Raw genomic sequence first — 16,023 nt, 5'->3', positions numbered from 1 at the left:
GAGATGATACTTAGGCCAACCTGACATGAATCTGACGCCTTTCCTTCGTTATCACCATTGGTTTTCATTTCTAGATTTCTGGTGACAAGGGCCTCACCTCAGCCGTGCTCGTTTCTCCAACGTTTTAGTTCCTCTACCAGGACTGCTGAACACTGAATCGGTTCCCATCCTGGAACTTCCCCCCAAGAACCCTCAGAGTAGGATTGAATCGTAAAGCTGTGGGTACATAGGATAAAGGTAATTAACATTAAATGAGCTTTTATGTGTGGGTCCTAATCCAATACGACTGGTGTCCTTATAAGAAGAGGAAATTTCCACACGGACACACACAGAGGGAAGACCATGTAAGGATACAGGGAGGAGAAGGAGAGAGGTCTCAGGAGAAACCAAATTTGCAGATACCTTGATCTTGGACTTCTAGCCTCCAAAATTGTGAGAAAATAAATGTCTGATGTTTAAGGCACCCAGTCTGTGGTACTTTGTTATGGCAGCCCTAGCAAACTAATACAGGCACCTGCTCCAGAACGCTGTCACCCCCAGCACCACCCTGGCTCTCCAGGGCTTCCTCTGGTTTCTCTTCCGAACCACCCCCACCCTCAGCCCTGGATTCATCAAACCCTTGGGATCAGAAAAACTGGCTCCACAACCCAGAGCCAAATCTTCCCATTTTAGGGGCTTTGGGGAGTGCTGGTTTCTGCTTCAAAATGGACTGAGGGAGGGTAAACTGGCCATGGGGCTCCCGAGGGAATGAAGAGAGAACAGGAAATACAGACAGAACAAACTGATTAATATTTTGAGTTAGAATCCTGCCCCACATGTGACAATTGAGCTTCTATCCTTCCGGAGTCTTTAGCAAGAAGACTGCTCGTGGAAACAATGACTGGGAAGGTCCCCAGTGTCCAGGTGCACATTGCTCCCTCAATTAATTAATACAGGGCTTCTTGGGGTCAAGGTAGGTGCCATAGACTCTGGGAAAAACTAAGCGCTAGAGACTCTGAGAGGGTGCACAGATCCCCAAGTCCATAACCCCCTCACAGAAGGGAAAGGCCCTGAAGGGTAGAGGGGGAACGCCCTGGTGTACATGCTGTGTTTGCTCTGGGCCTGGCTATTGACTCCAGGGGCCTTATCACTTTGTCCTCAGACTGGGCTGAGCAGATCTGAGTTAGGGAGATTTGGTTCCCACTGCCCTGTGGGACAGTAGAAAGGAGAGGTGGCAAGGAAGGCTGTGGCAGAGTGGGAAAGAAGCTGCTGGTTGGACTTACCATGGAAATGCTTGTCCTTCTGCTGCTGGTGCTCCTGGACCTAGGGCAGACCCATGGAGCACTCTACAGGTGAGGCCACATCCCCAGCATTGTGTCTAGTTGGGGCAATGCCCTGCCCTCAATCTTAGGGCTCCCCTGGGAGAGGAAAGCTGATAGGGAAATGAAGAGGAGAAGAAACTAAGGGCTTGGAAAAGGTTTACCAAGTGGCCATCTTGGATTGGCCTTAATCTCCAGTGCACGACAAGTCATTCCTGAGCTTCCACTTCTGACAGAGCTGCCTGACCAAGCCCCAGAGACCTTCTTATGTTGGAAAGAGGAACCTGTAGCTGTGGTTTGCTGTTCAAAGGACCTGAGTACTTCCCCAAGGGATTGACCGCTGGCCACCCCCAAGAGTTCTTTTGTCTCTTTAAGTCAGACCCTCATGAGGTTCATGGAAAACTGCAGACCATCCCACATCCCCCATTTTCTTAGAAGACCTCAAAGAACCTGTCTCTAGGAGAGAGGGCCATTTTGAGTCTAGGAGTCTACAGGAGCAGACACCAGGCTGGGTAGGCTGGGGACAAAAAGGGCACTGATTCTGGCCAAAACTCGGCATGCTGCCCTGCACATCCCCTCCCTAATTACCTCTGGAAAATGGGGCGGGGGAGGGGCGGGTCAGAGAGAGGCAGAAATGCATCTTCTCCTCACATGAGGCTTTGTCCTCAGGGTGCCCCTCAGGAGGCATCAGGCCCTCCGGAAGAAGCTTCGGGCCCAGGACCAGCTCTCTGATTTCTGGAAATCTCAGAATTTGGACATGATCCAGTTCACCGAGTCCTGCACAATGGATCAGAGTGCCAACGAGCCCCTTATCAATTACTTGGATGTGAGATATCCTGGGCTATGGGCTTGGGAGAAGGGAGAGGGGAGGAGGGCTCAGCCTGGGGCATGGCTAGTGGGCAGCAGCATTGAAGGCCAGTGTGAATTTCTCCTCTAGAATGAGCCATATGGACTGATCCCCTGGGTCCCCATGGATTTGGCTGAATAAGCCCCATAGGTAGACCTCTCTCTGTGGGAGGAAAGAAATGAGCAGGGCAAGCTTCCTTTGCCTTACTCCCAATGTTATTATGAGAATCATGATAATGATTTGATTTCCTCCCTCACGGCCCATCCTCTGCTCCTTTTACCTCTGATTGCCATTTCACAGGCTCTGTGAGCTCCAGTCTGTGCTAGCCCAGCCTCTGGCCCCAGGGAGCTCTCCCTGAGTCCCCTGGTAAGCACCCTTGCCCCTCCCCATCATTCACACCCTCCTCCCTTCCCTACCTTGCCTATAGATGGAATACTTTGGCACCATCTCCATTGGCTCCCCACCACAGAACTTCACTGTCATCTTTGACACCGGCTCCTCCAACCTCTGGGTCCCCTCTGTGTACTGCACCAGCTCAGCATGCAGTAAGTGGGCCAGAAGCCCCAGTGGGGAATGGCTGGGGACCAGTCCTGGGATCAAGGGCCTGGCACTCTGGGGGAAAAGATTGGGTTCTAGAAACTGACCATCCCTGCACACCATCCTCCCCTCTCCTCCTCTGAGTCTGCCCTGGGATTGCTTTCAGCAGAAACAGTGCTGGGCCAGGAAGAAAGCTAAAATTGGACTGCTATCCAAGCTAGCAACTTTCATATTGACCTGAATTATAAGAGGGAAAATCCACCACTAAAAATGCAAATATTTGAATACATAGTGACTCACTCCCTTTGAAATACCCAAAAGAATGAGGGGGATAAGTTCCATTCCAATGATTATTTCTGAGCAGAAAGGTGGGTCAGCTTCTAGTGCAAACTGTTTATCTGCTTCAAGAAGGCTTGGTGACCCACCTCCCAGTACTAGAGATGGGATGGGGGGACACAATGTACGGTGGATCCAATTGGCCAGAGGTAACTCAGAGGTCTTTATAAAGATTGGAAAAGGAAGAGCTAAGGAATGATGTCTCTGTAGGACAAGTGTTAGAGATGGAACGCCTCAGGAAACCCCAAGACCAGGTGTCCACAGATTGGGCAAGGAGTTGCGAGTAATTTCCTGGAATGGCAATTGTTTATCCCTGAGTTTCTTTTGAATGCCAGGCTCTGACCCACAATGGTTGGCAGAGGCTGCTGTTGGTGCCTGATACCTGGCGTTTATTTTGGCATGCCTTCTGAGGTCACTGTGGGCAATCATGTTTACCCAGGGTCAACTATTTGATCCCCAATTAGGCCACCGCATATGGCTAGAAGGGAATGGAGTTGCTCACTAGAGAGGGCCATGGCCAACCTTTCCAGAGGCCCCACTCAGTGCTGGAAGTTAAACGAAGAGACCCTGTGCTCTGGGGCATCAGGGCAGGGATGAAGGCAGTGAGCTGAGGGCCTAGGCAGGAGCAGCATCCTTGCTTTTCAGAGACACACGCCAGGTTCTACCCATCCCAGTCCAACACGTACAGTGCGTCGGGGAGTCATTTTTTCATTCAATATGGGACTGGGAGCTTATCTGGAATCATCGGAGCCGACCAAGTCTCTGTGAGTATAATTCCTTCATTTTGTTCTCTCTTGGTCAGAAAGAGGTGGAAACAAGGAGCTGGCTTCTAGGGAAAGGGGGAGGCCTGGCCGGGTGGTGGCAGCACCCCCTGCCTGAGATGGCAGCAGTGAGTCAGTCTGCTCAGTGTGCTGGGTCCTAAAGAGGTGGCAAGGGGGATTCCCACAGGGAAACGCTGCACAGGGCTCAGAGCCTGGTAGCAGTGTTCACAGCTGGCTCTCCAGTCCCAGGAGCACCGAGGAGACAACACCAGGCTTCCATCTTGAAGGATAAAGAAGTCCAAGGCTGGGCTCAAAGTGGGAACTCAGATACTGAAATAAGGTAGGAGGTGGGAGTCCAATCATGGAGACAAGCCAGAGTCCCACTTGTCAAAATAAAGGCCCAAGGTCAGCACTGAACTCAATGCTGTGCTCATGAGCTGCTCCTTAAACTCCCTCTGACCAAAGGTCTTCTGGGTCCCCAAGCTGTGGGGACATGACCAATGTGGAGACAGAGAACCAGGAGACCCCCCATCCTGCCCTGCCCAGGCTTATGGGCAGCAGTACAATAGTCCCCTCTTATCCAGTTTCACTTTCCACAGTTGTAGTTACCTTGGTCAACCACGATCTGAAAATATTAAATGGAAAATTTCAAAACTAAACAATTCGTAAGCTTTAAATTGAGCACCATTCTGAGTACAGTGATGAAATCTTGCACCATCCTCCTCCATCCCACCCAGGATGTTATCCCTTATACAGCATATCCACGTTGTATGTTTCCTGCCCATTAGTCACTTGGTAGCCAACTTGGTTACCTGATCAGTTGAGAGAGAGAGAGAGAGAGAGAGAGAGAGAGAGAGAGAGAGAGCACATTCATGTAATTTTTATCACAGTATATTGTTTTGTTCTATTTCATTATTAATTATCATTAATCTCTTACTATGCCTAATTTATAAATCAAACTTTATCATAGGTATGTATGTATAGGAAAAAACATAGTATATATAGAGTTTGGTACTATCCATGGTTTTAGGCATCCACTGGGGGGTCTTGGAATATTTACCCCATGGATAAAGGGTAACTACTGTGTATGCCAGGCCTTTGGGGAAATGGAGGCTGACCCACTCCTGATGAGCATGGTTCCAGCTCTGGAGTGGTCCCAAGGCCAGCAAGGCCCAGGCTTCATCAACATCACTTTAAAGTGGTGGTAGTAGGACATATGGAGTGAAAAAATGCCAGGAGTGAAAACATACCATCTATGTAAAAATATCACGTACAGGTAAAACAACATACATAGTCTATTTTCTAATAGAACATATGTAAAAGTACAAATGACTATTTAGAAATCTACATCACATCCCAAACTGATCATCAAAATTACTTCTGGGAAGCAAAGAAGGACTGAAATGGCATGGGAAAGGGAATGCTAGCCTTTAGTTTGTCTCTTGTCTGCTGGCTCGGCTGGGTGGTGTGGCTCAGCGGCCAAATCCACAGCAATTCCAGTTTCCTCCTTCGGGTTTCCTGGCTCCTGGGCCAGCTGCATGTTAAACCCTGTGACATACAGTGTCAGCTTGCACTGCAGGATACCCCCATCATTGAAGCTTAGAGGCAGTGAAAGAACAATATGGATTCTAGCCCACCCTCAACCTCGAAATTCCGAGTCACGCTTCTCCCAGCTGACATCTGTCTTCCTTTTGCTGATTGCCAAAACTATAGGCACCAAGACAGAAGCATCTTCCTAAAATACACTGTTTAACCAGCACCTACATATAGTCAACTATCTAGAATACAATTCTCTAGATAGAGATCCTAATGACTCCGCTTCTCTTATCAAACCCTAACTGATACAAATAATGAAGACATGAAATTCCAAAGTTTGAGGAATGCAGCAAATGCCATCCTTAATGAGACGATTATAGCCTCAAATGCATATATTAGAAAAACTGAAAAATCAAAGATCTAAGTATCTATTTCAAGCAACAAATAAACAATAAGGAAACAAGCAAACAACAAACAAACAAACAACTGCAAATCAAACCCAAAGAAAGTAGAAGGAAGGAAACAATATATAGAAAAATGGGATATCAATAAAATAACAGTCACACAATACAGAAAATCAACAAAACCAAGGATTAACTCTCTAAAAGCAAAATTAATAAAATTTGTAGTAAAGCTTTAGCCAAACTAATCAAGAAAAAAAGAAAGAAAATACAACTTAACAATATTAGAAATGAAAAATAATACATTATTAAACACCCTACAAACATTAAAATAATAAGAGGATGTCAAGAACTATTTTATATTGATAAATTTGACAACTTTTTAATAAATTGGCAAATGCCTTGAGAAATAAGGAGTGCCAAAACTGACACAAGAAAACATGAATACTCCAATGTCTATTTAAATATTGACTTTGTTATTAAAAACCTTCCCGCAAAGAAAACTCCAAGCCCATGTAGCCCCACTGGTAAATTTAAGAAAGATATAGAACCAATCTTATATAAATTCTTTCAGATAATTCATAAGGAAGGAACACTTCATGACTCATTTTACAAGGCCAGTATAAATTTAATAATAAACTTAAAATGACATTGTAAGAAATGAAAATTGCAGACAAATCTCTTTCTCATGAATGTAGATACAAAAGTACTAAGCAAAATATTAGCCAAAAAAAAATCCCATGACATATACATAAAAGGATAAGCTATATCAATCCAGTCATTTTTTTCTAGGAATTTATTACCTAAGACAATAAAAGAAAAAATAATATAATCTCTTAGAAAACTAGGAATATAAAGTAACTTCCTTAATCTGATAAAGAACATTTACAAAGAAGCCCACAGCAAGATTCATACTTAATCACAAAATGTTGGGAGATCAAGAATGAGTCAAAGATGTTCACTCTCAGTGCAATAGGCAATTAAAAAAAAAAGAAGAAGAAATTAAGGGCATTAGATTTTGTAAAGGAAGAAATAACACTGTCATTATTCACACATGACAAGATTCCATATGTAGAAAATCCAAAATTATCTACAAATAATTGGGGTTAATAAGTGAATTTAGCAAAGTTGCTGGATACTAGGTCAATATACAAGATCATTTGAACTTCTACATATCAGGAAAAACAAGTGAAAAATAGATTTTTAATAATATTATTTATAATAACATCAAAAACATCAAATACCTAGAAGTGAGTTTAACAACAACAACAAAAACAAAAATGTGCAAGATCTCTACTCTAAAATCTGCAAAATAATATTGAGTAAAATTAAGAAAGATCTACATAAATTGAATGATAAACTATGCTTACAATTCAGCATTATACATAACTCAAATTTTTCCAAATTGATCTATAGATTTAGTGTTACTTCAATCAAAACAAGAGCAATTTTTATTAGAAATTGAAAAGCTATTTCTAAAATTTATATAGACATGTAAAACATTAAGATGATATAAATGAAGAAAAAAATTGTGAAACAATACTTATTACAAAGCGATAGTAATTTAGATAGTGTGGTATTGGTACAGGATAAGCAAACAAACAAATGGAACAGAATAGAAAATTCAAAACTGCTCACACAGTCATTTGACTTATATTGAACATGATATCGCAATGGAAGAAATGATGGTATGTTTATTAAACAGTAATAGATCATTTGGATATCCATAGTAAAAAAGAAAAAAAAGGAAAATATCTTCATGACCTTAAGGTAGGCAAAAATTTCTGAAACAAGTTACAAAAACCACTAATTAAAAAGGAAAAAAATTGATAAATCTGACTATATCAAAAGTCCTAATTTCTGTTCATCAAAACAAAAACAAAAACAAAAACAAACACCATTAGGAGAATATAAATACCAGTCACAGTCTGGAGATGTTTATGATACATAATCCGACAAAGGACTTGATTTCAGAATAGATAAAGAACTCCTACCAATCAATAAGAAAAATGCAGACAACCCACTTCACAAAAGAAGATATCCAAATGTCCAATTTCATTCGCCATTAGGAAATCCAAATTAAAACCACAATGTACCCACTGCATATCTACTAAGAAGACTGAAATGGAATAGAAGGTAAGAGCCAGGTTGGTGAGGATATGGAGCAACTGGCAACCAGAACTCTCAAAACAGTCGTATTGGAAACGTCAATTAGTACAAATCCCTTCAGAAAACTCTTTGTCAGTATTTACTGAAGCGAGATACTTGCATACCCTCTGATCTAGCAATTTTACTCCTAGGCATATATTTGACAGAAATATGTACACGTGTTCACCCAGAAACACATACAAACTTCACTATTAGCAATAGTCAAATTCAGGAAACAGCCCAAATAGCCATCATGATAGTATGGATAAATAATGATGATACAGTCAAACTGTGAAATATTATGACAATGAACAAATTAGAACAGCATGCAATGAACGTAATGTTGAGAGACAGAAGGCAGAGCCAAAAGAATTCATATTGTATGATTCCATTTACATCAAATTCAAAAATAGGCAAAGCCAATATATGCTGTTAGAAGCCAGGAGACCAGTTACTCTTGAGGAAAAGTGCAATGACAGGCAGGGAACATGAAGGGGCTGCTGAGGGGTTGCAAATGTTTTGTTTCTTGGTTTGGGAGCTTGCTCACATAGGTGTGTATAGTTTTTGAACAGTTATTGAACTGTACACTTATGATTTCTGTATTATACTTCAATTAAAAAGGTTCATGTTTAAAAATTGAGTGGGAATATGGCAAAAATCGTTGTGCCTATTTAATCAAGAAAAGTTGAGTAGGAGAAGAATTAGCTTCAGGACAGAGGGAGAGTCCAGGAATCTGAGACCCTTTGCCAAAGATCTCCTGTGCAAATTTCCTTTGGGCTTTCTCCCATCAGGTGGAAGGACTGACTGTGGTCAGCCAGCAATTTGGAGAGAGTATCACGGAGCCTGGCCAGACCTTTGTGAGTGCAGAGTTTGATGGAATTCTGGGCCTGGGATACCCTTCCTTGGCTGTTGGAGGAGTGACCCCTGTGTTTGACAACATGATGGCCCAGAACCTAGTGGATGTACCCATGTTTTCTGTCTACATGAGCAGGTAAGATCTGTCAAGCCTACCAGGTTAAGGTCAATTATGACTACAGGGAGACACCATGGGGCAGCTGAAAGAGCACGACACCTGGGTTAGATCTTTTGCTTGGCCAGCTGTGTAATTTGAGACAAATACTTACCTCTCTGAATATTGAGGAATTGGGATTTGCCTCATAAAGTCGTTGTGCTTTGTAAACTGTATCACACTGAACTAATTTAAGGAAACTTTTAAATTGGATATTCATTTATGCTGTGAATAAATACTTCTCGAGCCCCTATTATATGCTGAATATGATGTAAGGAACTGGGAACACAGTGAAACAAGAAAGACAGTCCTGGGCCAGCACAGTGGCTCAGGTGGTTGGAGCGCTGTGCTCCTAACTCCGAGGTTGCCGGTTCTATTCCCACATGGACCAGTGAGCTGTGCTCTCTACAGCTAAGATTGTGAACAACAGCTCTCCCTGGAGCTGGGCTGCTCTGAGCAGATGGAGGTTGGCGTGAGCTGCTCTGGGTTGCTCAGTGCTGCCTCAGGCTGCTGAATGCTGCCAGGGGCTACCGTGTTCCCCCCCGTCAGTAAGAGCTGCTGTGAGCTGCTGCCTTGAGCTGCTGTCATGAGCTGCTGTGAGCAGTGACTGACTGCCTCACGGAGAAAGGGGCGGCGTGGAGCACAGGGTTCATAGTAATACCAGCATGGGCCAGGGAGCTGTGTCCTACACAATAGACTGAGAAACAGCGGCTTGAACCGGAGTGGGTGGGTCAGGGAGGCGGAAGAAGGAGGAAAAAAAAAAGAAAGACAGTCCTTGCTCTCAAGAAGCTTAATTCTAGTGACAGGAGGCAGGAAAAAAAATTTTAAAGTAAGCTGACAATAAAATAATTGCATGTTAATGGATGGATAAATAAAATGTGGTAGGTACATGCAATAGAATATATTCAGCTTTAAAAAGCAAGGAAGTTCTAACGTATGCTACAACATGGATGAATCTTGAGAACATTATATTAAATGAAAAATAAGCCAGTCACAAAAGGACAACTACTGTATGATTTCACTTGTATGAAGTACCGAGAGTGATCATATTCATAGAAACAGAAAGTGAAATGCTGGCTGCCAGGGGTTGCGGGGAAGGGAAAGTGGGCAGTTATAGAATGGTTAAAGAATTTCGGTTTTACGGGACAGAAAGGTTCTGGAGACTGGTTGCACAACAATGTGAATATACAAACACTACTGAACTACGCACTTAAAAATGATTGGGATGATAAATGTTATGTGTATTTTACCAACTCATCCTTTTTTTTTTTTTGACTTGCATGTTGTAGTTGAAAACGTTCATGAATCTCTGGGCACCCTTGCCTGGGGTCCTGGAAGGATCATCTCATCTTCTCCCTGTACAGGGAAGATTTTTTTCTGACTCCTTCTCAGTGAGACCTAGTCCGAACTTACCCTGTTTTAGCAAAAGCCCATATCCCCTGTTTTCCTCTCCCACGTGGAGAGTCTGTAATTTCCTCTATCAAACTTCCTCCTCTCCTGTATGGCTGCAGTTGGGACAGGCCCTGGGCAGGCCTGTGAGTAAGTGGGCAGGTTGTCTGGACTCCTCCACTTCCCCCTGTCAGAGACTTTTGCTCCCTTTCAGCCTGGGAAGATGTGAGCTGTGATGGGAAATAACAAAGACTTTGCGATCAGACTGACCTGGATTTAAATCCTACCACTTACGTTACTTCATACTCCTGAGCCTCAGTTTCCTCAGATGGACACACTAGGTTGATGTGAGAATTAAATAAGATTAGGCAGGTGAAATTCTTAGCACAGTGCCTTGTATAAAGACCATCAACAAATGTTAGTTATTTCCCCCACTTCTGTAAAATCACTTTCCTAAGAGTCCCACAGATATCCAATTCTCTTCTCCTTTACTACCCTGCCTTGCAATGCCCCACGTTTTGTATTTTTTTATCCTTTTCCTTCTGAAAATGAATCTGTTTTATGTCCTGTTTCCCCCAAATCCTGTTCAGTGCCAGAACATAATCTGAGAAATCAATACCAACGAAAATTAATAAATATTCAAGCTCTAATAAGTCATGCTGGTTTCATATTTAGCTTCTTTACCTTAACACAAGAGAGTGAATAATGTGGAAACAAACTCCAGGCACCACCACAGCAATAGTGGGGAAAGTACTTGGGGAAAAGGTGTCTTTTGGGGGTGTCTTGAGTTACATATTGTATGCATGCCATGGGATGGTCCTGGCCTTGGTTCTGCACGAGTTCTGTGTGACCAGACCCATTATCCCCATTTCTCACCTCCCTATCCTTTATTCTAAGAAGTAGGGGACCATTCACAAATCGTTGAGCAGAGCCGTTTCTATCCTTTTGCCCAAAAGGCCCAGACTAATCAATTTGCAGTAGTTAGAAGCCCTGGTCTCAAACCCCGGCTGATATTTCTGCCTCTCTAGGTACTTGGTATGAGTGACCAGACCAAGAGGCAGAGTCCTAGCTGAAGTTTGTCCCTAAGGATTTCCAGTGCTCCTTCCTTGACAATCTGCCTTTCTTTCCTGTAGTGGCCCAGAAGGTAGTACAGAGAGCGAGCTGATTTTCGGAGGCTATGACCACTCCCATTTCTCTGGGAGCCTGAACTGGGTCCCGGTCACCAAACAAGGCTATTGGCAGATTGCACTGGACACGTGAGTATCCCCCACAAAGTATAGTATTGAGGGAAGAACTCATAACAGGCACAACTCAAACTGGATTTCACTGAATTGACTTGAATGAAAGTCCTGATCCCTGGAAGAGGGTGCTGGGAGCCCACTGCATGAGGCTAGAGGCTGGAGGTGCTGAGCAGAGGTCCAGGGACAGCGGAGCAGCAGGCATAAGATACCAACTGTCAGCTTCCTTCCTTGTGTGTGGTGCGCCTTCAATTCAATAGACAGTAAATACAAACACAGCCAACTTCTCCTTCACTCAACATTAATTAACACACAGACAAGGGACGAGTGACATGTGGGTGCAAAAATGAACTGGACTCAGATTTTGCCTTCACAAACCATGTACAGAATATGAAACATACAAACTACTGCCATGGAAAGAGGAAGGTGCTTAATGCTCCATGAGACGTGCCACCAAAGTGGCCCAGCAGTCAGGGCAAGATAGCTTCTATATGAAGAACTCCTCAAAGGTGTCACGGAAGTGGCACCATTGACTGAAACTTCACACACACACACACACACGCGCACACACACACACACACACACACACAGGCATGGAGCAATTGGGAAGTGGGTCTAGCTGCCTGACACATTTCTAACACTGTACTAGACAATGCAAGAATTCAAAGAAATGTAATTCAAGTGTCAGTTCAGCCAGAAATAAGTTCCTGCAGGGTGCCAGGCATGTGCTAGGTACCAGGCATACAAAAGCAAAAATGCCTCATGGGTTCAACGTCTACTGAGGGTGTTTCAGGCTTTAGGGATTTACCCATTTGTGGATCATGACATCGTTTTAAGGGATCATGATTTATTCTGATACACATATTAAGGTTAAGCACTGTTTCATGAAATTTTTATTGAGTATATGAGGTCTGACAATTAAGTTCACGAACTCATCCTAGAAAAAGTGCTATATACCTCATTGCTGAATATCACTACGGTCACCTTCCAAGTACTCCCCTTAGGAAGCTATGCACCGACACGAGTGCCTAGTCCACCCTTCAAAGCAATTTGGAACTCTTTTTCTGGAATGGCCATCAGAGCTGTCATCGTATTACCCTTGATGTCCTGAATGTCATCAAAATGTCTTCCTTTCATTATTTCTTTTATCTTTGTGTAAAGAAAGAAGTCATTGGGGGGCCCGATCAGATGAGGGGGCAGTTCCAATACAGTTATTTGTTTACTGGCTAAAAACTTCCTCACAGACAGTGCTGTGTGAGCTGGTGCATTGTCATGATGCAAGAGCCATGAATTGTTGGTGAAAAGTTCAGGTCGTCTAACTTTTTCACGCAGCCTTTTCAGCACTTCCAAACAGTAAACTTGATGAACTGTTTATCCAGTTGGTACATATGCATAATGAATAATCCCTCTGATATCAAAAAAGGTTGGCAACATCGTTGCAACAAGTTCACGAACTTCATTGTCAGGCCTCATATGTATGTATATGTAGGGTCAGGTAAGTGTATTTCCTGTGAATCTCAGTTAAAAAAATTGATAGAGACCAAAATGGAAACAATTAATGTGTTTCAGTTATGAGAGAGCCCAGCAGGGAGTGAAAGCTGCTGGGCTCCAAGGAAAGCTTCAGGGCAGAGGGAAGGAGGATGGGAGAAGGGTGTGGAGCTGACCGTGCTTCCTTTGTCCTCAGAATCCAGGTGGGAGGTGCCGTGATGTTCTGCTCAGAGGGCTGCCAGGCCATTGTGGACACAGGGACGTCCCTCATCACAGGCCCCCCAGATGAAATCAAGCAGCTGCAGAAGGCGATTGGGGCAGAGCCCGTGGATGGAGAAGTGAGTGCCTGCCTGGGGTGAGGAGGGATGGGGGCAAGGGACCAGGCTTCTCTTGGGAGATGGGAGGCTTCTAAATGGATCCTCTGTGTTTGTTTTAGTATGCTGTGGAGTGTGACTACCTCACCGTTATGCCGGATGTCACCTTCACCATCAATGGAGTACCTTATACCCTCCAACCAACTGCCTACACCCTCCTGGTAAGAACTGTTTCCTTATTCTGCACATCACAGGGCCTTTCCCACATGCCTGCCACTTCCCCTTTTTAAACAGTGGCCTGCACTCAGGCTGTATTTACCCCCACACCCCCCTCCTATCTTATCCTATACTGGCATTTCCTCTGTGGTGGAAAGATCACTGGGCTGGTTCTCTAATTTCCTGTTCTGCCACAAAGCAGGAGCAAACCTGGGACAAGCCATTTCATGAGGTTTTCTGATGTTGTCATGTAGGACTTTTCAACTGGCAAAATGTAATCCCCTCAACCACCAAGTCACACAGACGGTGTTATTATCCCATTTTATAGATGAGGATATTGAGACTTAGAGAGGTAATAGTTCTAGACAGGAGCTGCTGGGTGGTGGGAGGTACAGAACAAGGTTTCATCTCTTTTAACATTCAAATGAACGAACATTGTCCTGAAACAAGAAAATGCCTTGTTGCATTAGGTCTTTAAGTAAGGTAGAAAGGGAACTCCCAGGTGTTTGGGAAATCCATGACCACGTCACACCACAGCTGGCCCAGGTTTTCAGTATTGCAGTGCTTTGGTGACACTTTAATGCACTAACTTTGCCCAAGAGTCACCCACAGCATCAGGGTGACTGCACCAGAATGGAGGCATTCAGATACATAGACTGAGGTCTTTAGGGACTTACCTACCCCCACACCTTGATCTCCATTAACCCCTCCCCTAAGTCACCAAATATAAACAAATGTTTTACTTTAAAACACAGCTTCATGTCAAGTCCCCTAAACTCCTCCAACAAAGGAATTCTGGAGCTGCCTCAGTGACTACCATACTGAGGACAAGCGAGGTACTTCTGCTGCCAAGTTCATCAGTCTACACCCTTCAGCACTCCAGCATCCCCGCACTCTCCCACTTCACCCTGTGTGAGTCCCTGCTCACCCCTACACCCTTCCCTGTACCCAGTATGGTGCCATCTTCCTTTTCTGCCAGCAGATTTCAATCAGAGCCACTTGAATCCCTCAAGGATTCTGTAATAACTTTGTGTTTTTACCCCTTTCCTCTCAAGAAAGCACTTTAAACCCTTTGCAAATTTTCCCACTCCCTCATCAGCAACCTCAAATTTTAAATGGTTGTTGGAAAGACCACACCTGCCTGTTAGACCCCAAGTCTTGGCCAAACTGAAAAATTAGGTTGGGGGAGGTTATACTCTTCTCACAGAACAAGGTATGCCTACTTGTCTTATACCTAAAAGGAGCCACTCAAGTGATTCTTCCCAGAACATCAATGAGAAAACAGCAGTGGCTAGCCATTTATAGAGCAATATCTCTCCCTTAAAAAGCAATTAAATTGAGCTTCACTAGAAACTAAAGAAATCAGAATTTAAGCCAAATCTTCTAATGTCAAACCTTTTGGTTTCCAGCCATGCAACAAAGTTTCAGTTTTCCCAATTGTGAAATGGGGTTGAGGAGGGGTATAATAGATAAACAATTCTCAAAACCGTATAGCTTAGAAGCCCAGGCCCACACATCTGAAATTGTGCAAACCCTTTATTGAGTAAGTAGGTAAAGATGAATGAAAGAGGAAGAAGAACCAACCAACCAGAATTGTGAGGCAGCCGTCCAAGGCCATTCAGCATGGCCGCCACCACCATACAGTATAGCCTCGAGGCAGCTACTTCTTTCTTCCCTGTATGTCACTTACATTCTTCTTTCCAACCCCAGGACTTTGTGAATGGAATGAAGTTCTGCCCCAGTGGCTTTCAAGGTCTTGACATCCAGCCTCCAGCGGGGCCCCTCTGGATCCTGGGCGATGTCTTCATTAGACAGTTTTACTCTGTCTTTGACCGTGGGGATAACCGTGTGGGTCTGGCCCCAGCTGTTCCCTAAATAGGGGGCTTGTGTCTGTACCTGCCTGCCTGCCTGATACCCCTTGGAAATCCAGCTGGGCCTGTTAGTTTGGGGTATTCTTTACACCTGGAAAAAGTCATTTTCAATTGAATGCATTTGTTCCAGAGCTACAGCTTGAACTAAGACCAAGCAGAGCATGAGAACACACACACACACACACACACATACCACCCCCATCACCATCATGATGGAAGAGTTGAGTTGTATGCCCATACTTTTTACTACTTTTTGCTAACATTTGTTATGGCAATCTCCAAACATACGCAGAAGCAGAGTATAGTGCAGTAAATTCCTGTGCACCTCCATCCAACTTTCACACTGGTCAGGCCTGTTCTATCTGTACCACCACCCACTTCTCCCTCCAGCCCCACGTCTGCATTATTTTGAAACAAAATCTTAGCATCACATCATAAATCATCACATCAAGGATTTATTCATGACGTCCTTCTAACATTGTTAAATACGCAGTCAATGTTAATATGTTCCCCATTGTCTCATAAATGTTTGGTCATGTTTACAGTAGACCTGCAGTATTCAAACAAAATCTACAAATTGCATTTATTTGAAATGCCTCTTCTGTCTCTTTGATCTGTAGAATTTACCACATTC

At 43.8% G+C, this 16,023-nt stretch overlaps 1 protein-coding gene across 2 annotated transcripts; it reads left to right on the top strand.

Moving 5' to 3' along the window:
* Positions 1-1,263: 1,263 nt before the first annotated feature.
* On the top strand, positions 1,264-15,397 carry CTSE (cathepsin E; the record flags this gene model as incomplete). 2 transcript variants are annotated; one of them, XM_081026556.1, is made up of 9 exons in its annotated part: positions 1,264-1,331; positions 1,968-2,124; positions 2,573-2,690; positions 3,664-3,782; positions 8,656-8,855; positions 11,396-11,518; positions 13,185-13,326; positions 13,425-13,523; positions 15,229-15,393. In XM_081026556.1, the coding sequence occupies 9 exons, from the start codon at positions 1,264-1,266 to the stop codon at positions 15,391-15,393; spliced, it is 1,191 nt and encodes a 396-aa protein (XP_080882682.1). The 2 variants fall into 2 exon arrangements, with proteins under 2 accessions (XP_080882682.1, XP_080882683.1); XM_081026557.1 differs by lacking the exon at positions 13,185-13,326 and having other exon boundaries at positions 15,250-15,397.
* Between the last annotated feature and the right edge of the window lie 626 nt (positions 15,398-16,023).

Source organism: Rhinolophus hipposideros (genome assembly GCF_964194185.1).
Source record: "Rhinolophus hipposideros genome assembly, chromosome: 19".
NCBI lineage: Eukaryota > Metazoa > Chordata > Mammalia > Chiroptera > Rhinolophidae > Rhinolophus > Rhinolophus hipposideros.
Note: the sequence above shows the minus strand (reverse complement) of the source record. Positions and strands in the feature narration are given on the sequence as shown.